At 35.4% G+C, this 7,876-nt stretch overlaps 1 protein-coding gene across 1 annotated transcript; it reads right to left on the bottom strand.

Annotated features, from left to right (window-relative positions):
- Positions 1 to 345: 345 nt before the first annotated feature.
- On the bottom strand, positions 346 to 5,767 carry LOC120133374 (pyrophosphate-energized vacuolar membrane proton pump-like). Its single transcript, XM_039149970.1, has 9 exons — positions 5,429 to 5,767; positions 3,018 to 3,592; positions 2,516 to 2,895; positions 2,164 to 2,250; positions 1,747 to 2,077; positions 1,199 to 1,609; positions 926 to 985; positions 596 to 816; positions 346 to 562 (listed from the first exon to the last, which is right to left on the bottom strand). Exons 1-8 carry the CDS (start codon positions 5,670 to 5,672, stop codon positions 610 to 612), a joined length of 2,295 nt encoding a protein of 764 aa, XP_039005901.1. The 5' UTR covers positions 5,673 to 5,767; the 3' UTR covers positions 346 to 562; positions 596 to 609.
- Between the last annotated feature and the right edge of the window lie 2,109 nt (positions 5,768 to 7,876).

Below are 7,876 nucleotides of genomic sequence, written 5' to 3'. Positions count from 1 at the left end.
TCTGTTAGCCATATTGTCTCTGTTGATTGTCCTTGAAGTTCTCAACACGAAATGCCATAATGACTCCACCACCTACTGTGCTTCAAATTCAACAACTATGAGCAGACGACATTAATGTAGGCGTAGGCCCAACTTCGCTGCTCTTTGTCGTCCGCCTGCAACCATGCAATTCTGAACGACACAAGAGGAAGATAAGGTTGGGCCGACCTTCCACCTCTAATGACGTAAGCAATTCGTACATGACAATGGTCACTACATGAATAATTTATCGCCAAGAAAAGCACTCGTCAAAACTATCTTTAAGACAGATCTATGGTTTAAATGTTTGAAAAAGATTCTGAGATTACAAAATATCAAAATTAAGTTGTTCTGACACTGGGAAAATAAGACATCCTACCTTGATTCATCCACGATAACAAATGATCATTTTCTGTGATCAGTCATCATAGACGCATCAAAAATAGTAATGACTAGCTAAGCAACACTAACAGTTTGGATGGATACAGAAACTTAAAAGTTTCGGGAGAATAGGAACAACATTGTTACACGGAAGTTAAGCTGCAGGTAACAATCCGTCCTCCCCGGTAGTATTTTCCGGTCATCCCTTCTCTAAAAGATCTTGAAGAGCAAGCCACCGTGAGTGGCAAAGAAGGGAGCGAACACGAGTGACTCAACTGCCATAAGCTTGATCAGGATGTTAAGTGAAGGGCCAGAGGTATCTTTGAGTGGATCACCAATAGTGTCACCAATGACAGCTGCCTTGTGAGGATCAGATCCTTTTGGACCAAGGGTCCTCGCGTGCTCTGAGGCACCAGCCTGACATTGGAAAATATACGAATCACTCAAACATACAGAGAAAGTAGCATAAATAAGCCAGTAAAGAAGTTGGGGGGAAAATCTGTATTGAATATTTTAAAGTATTTACCTCAATGTACTTCTTGGCATTGTCCCAAGCCCCACCGGTGTTAGAAGCAGAAATTGCAATCTGTCAAAGAACAAAGCCAAGACCCATAATCAGAGTTTTTTTTTTTTAAATTCACCCACTTTTCCAACCATCATCCATCACGCTTTCGCAAGTACTTTACGTATATATTCTCACAATAGTGCGTTGTTATAGCTAGTAAAATTTTCACAAATAAACCAAAACTGGATGAACCAAAATTGAATGAAGGATTCTGCCAAGCGTTTCCAACTTTACCTGAACACCGGAAACAAGAGCACCAGCAAGGACACCAGCAAGAGTCTCAACACCAAAGAAAATTCCAACAATTAGGGGAGTAAGCATAACAAGGGCACCAGGAGGAATCATCTCCTTGATAGAGGCATCGGTTGAAATTTTGACACATGTAGCATAATCAGGCTTCGCAAGACCCTCCATGAGACCAGGAATGGTGTTGAACTGTCTGCGAACCTCCTCAACCATCTTTAAAGCTGCACTTCCCACACTCTTCATGGTCATGGCAGAGAACCAGTAGGGAAGCATGGCACCAACAATTAAACCGATGAAAACCTTTGGGGTCAAGACATCAACAGTAGTGATAGCTGCACGGCTCACAAAGGCACCAAATAGAGCCAATGACACCAATGCTGCTGATCCAATGGCAAATCCCTGGAAACATATAAGGATTGTACATCAAATATGCATGACCAATAATTGATTCTGCTATACGATGCTTAAAGCAACTCTGTTGTCAATTTAAACACTCTCCTAGGAACTATCTCTAGGAAACAAATTAAATGTTGTACCTTCCCAATAGCAGCAGTGGTGTTTCCAGCAGCATCAAGCGCATCAGTTCTCTCACGAATGCGATGGCTCATGCCAGCCATCTCAGCAATGCCTCCAGCATTGTCACTGATGGGACCATAAGCATCAATGGCCAATCCAGTTGCGATGGTGCTCAACATTCCAAGGGCAGCGACTGCAATCCCATACATGGCAGCAAAGCTAAAACTAACAAAAATGCTGATTGCAATGGCAAAAATGGGGATGATAACAGATTTGTATCCCAAAGCAAGTCCAAAAATAACATTGGTTGCTGCTCCTGTCCTGCAGGAATCAGCAACATCCTGCACAGGACTAAAAAGACAGGAAATGATCGATCAGGATTCAAAAATTTGAAGCAACAACACTATAGATAATAAGTCGAAGACTGTTTCCGGTACCTGTAAGCATTGCTGGTGTAGTACTCAGTAACAAAACCAATAATCAGTCCAGCCCAGAGACCAACACCTACGCACAAAAATAGTTGCCTGCAAATCAAAATCATTTCAGCAATTACATGTAAAGGTAACATAAGCACAAGCACAATATCATAAACAAGATGCTAGGGGGACATGATGCAGGCCGCCAGCTTCAAGTCTTTATGAAGTTTACAATAATATTCATGTCAATGAGCGAAAGGTTTTGACCTTTCCTACTCTCACAAAATTAGGAGCATAACTGACTAATAGTATGCACCTAGGAGGAAATTCCAAAATAACTTGCTTGACGTATGCAAGAATCATGTAATCTTACCAGTTCTTAACAACTTTCTGATCCCCAAAATTGTAGATGGTGAAGGAAGATGGCACACCGATCCAAGTAACAAATGCAATTCCCACAGTCATAATAACAGTGGATATGATAAGCTGCTTCTTCAAAGCAGGTTCAATTTCGTTGACACCCTTGATTTCAAAGAAATCTGTCGCAAATAGGGTTGTAATCAAACAGACAAGAATACCAACAGAACTAATGAGCAGAGGATACATCATGGCAGTGAAATCGTGGTTTACTCCAAATGAGGATATAGAAGCCACAACTAGAGCAGCACAGGAAGATTCAGCATATGAGCCAAACAGATCTGAACCCATACCAGCAATGTCCCCAACATTATCACCAACATTATCAGCAATGACCTAAGTTATGAAACAAATTTAAATCATTAAGGTTCTACATACAAAATAATTTCCTATGGAACAAAGATTGACAAGCATATTAACATGGAATAAATATGATATAAAAGAATGGTTTTACTTACAGCTGGATTTCTTGGATCATCTTCTGGAATGTTCCTTTCAACCTTGCCTACAAGATCAGCACCAACATCAGCAGCCTTTGTATATATACCACCACCAACTCTTCCAAAGAGTGCCATAGAGGATCCTCCAAGACCATAACCGGTAATAGCCTCAAAAAGGCCTTCCCAGTCATCACCGTAATACAGCTTGAAGAGATTGATGGCTACATAAAGCACCAACAAACCATTTGCAGCGAGGAGAAAACCCATTACTGCACCAGATCTAAATGCAACAATGAAAGCCTTTCCGACACCCTTTCTTGCTTCTAAGGTTGTCCTTGCATTTGCATAGGTAGCAATTTTCATCCCAAGAAACCCAGAGAGAACAGAGGTGATAGCACCAAGCAAGAAGGCTATAGTACTGAAGAGAGCCGTGCCAATAGCTGGTTTGCACATCTTCTCCTTATCATATGTGCAAGGCTGGCTCTTTGAGCTGAAGCCCTCAACAGAACCCAGGAAGAGAAAAATCAAGATAGCAAAGGCAATCATGAAGACACCAACATACTGATATTCAGTGAAAAGAAAGGATGTTGCACCTGTTGCACCATGCGTCAACCGATTAATTGATATAGATAATCATTTGCAGGAAATTAACCATAAAATTTGGTCTTTTCCCCAAGACTATACACTTGACCAAGAGAAACAAGGCTTAGGTCAAACTCTTTAGTACGAGAAAGCTAGTAATGCATCTCTCAAAATAGTTCACGCCATTGAAAACCTGTTTCGGCATATATCATCAGGTGCAATTTTGTTTTGAAAAATTCAATATTATATTATCCAACAATTGATAGCTTATTGTTATAGCAATAAAACATAATGACATTGATTACCCCTGAATTATTAATATGCATTTTATGTTATTACTATATTGAAACAAATTAATGTAATTCGACAAGAAAATTGAATATAAATTTTACTGTTATTTGACATATGTTAATTACAAAGTATTATTTTATTTACTATATTAATACGATATATTGTATATAGTTTTGCTAGCAAGTGCCATATACTATTTACAATAGCATTATATTAAATACAATAAATTGAAAACTTTATTTTTTTTTAAAACAGATCAAACCATTGGATGAACACTTAGATTAGGGTCATGGACTTACGGCACAAAATATACAAAATGATAACACTTGTTTATATTTAACTAATGAACCTGCAATGGTCAGAAATTTTCTAACACAAAAACTTAGCCCCCTCAATCAGGATAATAAATATAAAGAGGTACAATTTCCAAAAGGATAAACAAGCCTTATAAAAAGGATATCTTAACTAGATTAGTATCATTACTATTTTGGGTAAAGTACACAAATGGTATCCGACTATAGAATATTGCTTTGTCGAGTCCCCAACTATTAAAAGTTACAAAATAGTCTTCCAACTATATGAATTGCTTTGTTGAGTCCCTTGACTATTAAATATTATAAAATTGTCACCAACTATTCATTATGTTCTAAACTCATCATTTTCCGTTAAAAAATTAACGATATTCTGAGATAGACGTTAACCTGTTGACTGAGATATGATAAAATCTGATCTCATAATCTCAAATACTATCATATGTCACATGCTAACGTCCAGTTCATATTGCCGCTAATTTTTTAACGAAAATGATGAGTTTAGAACATAATAATAGTTAGGTATCATTTTGTAAATTTTAATAGTCGAATAACTCAACAAAACTCCCTCTAGTCGAATACTATTTTATAACTTTCAACAAAGTAATTCTATAATTAGAGTATCATTTGTGTACTTTACTCTACTACTTTTTACTTGCACAAAATAAGTATAATAACTAGATTACTATCCCTACGCTGATACCAACAAAGAAACAAAATACGTATGGAATGGGCCACGTGAAGCACACGTCCAAAGGTGGGCAAATTCTATTTAACATCCATAGAACCTAATAATTATTTTAGATAAGACAATTTACCATAACTGCCAGTAATGATAGCACCACCCAATATAAAGCCTATCACAGTTATAACTCTCACGACTTACCAAATCTGAACTTCAGATCCAATTAAAAATAATTCACTGGAAATATACTTCCGATGAAAAAAATAAGGTTTTTCTTATGGAATACTCCTATAATTTTTGGCAAGGATTACTCAACCCAACTTAATTTTATAGTTGTCTACCATTAAGCCAAATTGCAAGAGCAAGATAATTCACAATTTAAGCTATTTTATTGGAGAAATTGTATAGTTTTCTGGGGGGAAAAGAACTTCCATATTATTGCAGCTCAACTCAAGTATGTGAAATGAAAACATTTCTGAAAAATATTATTACGAAAGCTAAAAAAAGAAGAGAGGAGAAAATAAAGTCCAGATCTAACATCAAAGTCCAAAGATCTTTACCTTCGGAGATAGCGTTTTGAATTTCAGCGCACTTGGTGACGACGTTATGGTCATTGAGTCCTTCCTCTTCCTCAATCAAGGAATCGCCGTAACCGTTCTTGTTGCTACCCGGTGCATGCCGCTCGGAGGTGAGCTTCACGCGCGACACCAACACCCACTGCACCAACGAGAAAACAATCCCAATCACGGCGCACACTGGCACAAAGATCTCCGTCGCAAACTGCGATAACAACGCCGCTCCCATCGCTGCTAACTCTACAGTCGTCTGGTCTCCGCGAAAGATAAAAGAACTCGAGCTACAAAGAGGAACAATGAAGTGAGTTGGAGCATAGCCACTTTTATATAGGGCTCCGGTGAATTTACGTCGAGAAAATAAATGGGATATTTTCTAAAATCCAAAGAGAGAAATCCCCTGCAAACGAATTTATTGAAGCATTTTGTTTTGAACCTCTTAGATCTATTGTATGTACCAAAGAATGGAATATACGCCTTATAGCTTTGGCGCGTACTTTCAACGCATCAATGTCGGAATTCATTTCAGAGTAAACTACATGTTTTGCACTTCAACTATCACTTTTGTTCTGTTTTGATCATCAAACTATTTTTATTTTTAAAATCATGCATAACGTTACATTTAGTTTTATTTAGATCACATATCGTTAAAAATTAACAAAACTATTGACGTGGTACTTTTTTATTTTTCAATGACGACATGTCAGTATCACTGTTAATATTTTAATGGCGGATGACTAAAATGAAATCAAAACTAAATTTAGGCATAATTTTGAAAAAATAATTGGATGATCAAAATGAAACAAAAGTAATGGTTGAGATATTAAACATGTAGTTTACCCTTCATTTTATTATTTTGAAAGTTGAGGGTAATTTTGGGGGGAAAGATTCGATGTGCCCCTAGCTGTGGATAAATACGCACTTAATTAATTGAGGTAGGATATTGGAGAGGCGAACGTGATTTTTTTAATTTATTTTATTTTATTCGTAAATATTTGGTTTTAATTTTGACCTTGTTCAATAAATTTAATATTTTATCTCATTAAATCTTACTCGTTTATTTTAATTGATTTAATTTAATATACGTCCTTTTAATATAATAATAATGATAATTATATAAGTTAAAGTAAGATTAAATCAATTCAAATTTTTTATTCTTGAATTAGCAAATGCATTAACAATATTGTTAACTTGGAAAAGATATATAATCAAATGTGATAGTGAAATCGGTTATTGAACAAAACGTAAACATAGCGAGAATAATGAAAATGATTATTAAAATCTAAAAAAAATATCAAGAATTATAAGTGCATTATAATTTTTTTTAATTATTATTAGCCAATGTTGATTAAATATTAACTCAGTTAATATTATTATTATAATAAAATTTAAAATACTATATATGTTTAAATCTAATTAATTCTAATTTTAAATAGGAAAATCATATATAATAAAAACGTTATAATTTAGGTTTAATAGTTTTTTATCCTAAAATAAATTCAAATAAATAATTTTAGTTATAAATCAAGTTATCTCTACAGTTAAAAGAATAATTGTCATCCCTAGATTTATCGGGTTCGAACACATCATTTGCATGCATTTTTAAATATTTATTATCAAATGGTTAAGAGTATTTTAAACAGATATTACTTGTAATCACTTTGAATTAAAATATTTTTTTCAGTTAACAATATTAATATGACAGTCTATTGTATTATCTTATAGTTCATCAAATTGACACGTTAATCTATTTATGAATGATGTTGTGACAAAAAATTGAATCAAAATTTTAACCAACTTTAAAGGTATAACTGACTTTTTTTTTAAGAGAAAATAATATTATGATAAAAATGTCTTATAATATACGATTTTAATCAACCTTTTTGGATTTGCCAAAATGACCAACTAAATCGCAATGCGATCGATAATTCGCAATGCGATCTCCGATATCGCAAATCAGTTCTCAGATTCGCAACGCGAACTTCGACTATCGCATTGTGATTTACATATTCGCATTGCGATAGTCCAAGTTCGCGTTGCGATTTTCCAAATTCATTGCGATAGTCCAAAATCGCAACGACTGATGGCATTGCATTTGTTTCTTAAGAATTTTCTCTAAAAATATAGTATTCGCGCGGACGTGTCGAAGACACGTATTACCACGACCACGACCCGACCCGAGACGAGACGGCGGCGGCGCGCGAGAATCCCCCTTGTTCTCTATCACTCAACAAGGAAGTGGGAAAGCCAAGCCTTAAATACCATTCCCAATAGTGTTTCCAATACTATGTGAGATTGAACATTACCAACACTTGTTCCAATACTATATGGGATTGAGCCTTAAATAGTGATATTATTTTTGAATGTTTTGCTTAAAATTGCAATAATCGCGATTGATTGTAGATTGACTTTTAATTATGACATATTTAATCGTAT

The sequence above is a fragment of the Hibiscus syriacus genome, unplaced genomic scaffold (assembly GCF_006381635.1).
Source record: "Hibiscus syriacus cultivar Baekdansim isolate YM2019G1 unplaced genomic scaffold, ASM638163v2 tig00110579_pilon, whole genome shotgun sequence".
NCBI classification, from domain to species: Eukaryota; Viridiplantae; Streptophyta; class Magnoliopsida; order Malvales; family Malvaceae; genus Hibiscus; species Hibiscus syriacus.
The sequence above is the reverse complement of the archived record's forward strand: the minus strand, read 5'-3'. Positions and strand labels throughout refer to the sequence as shown.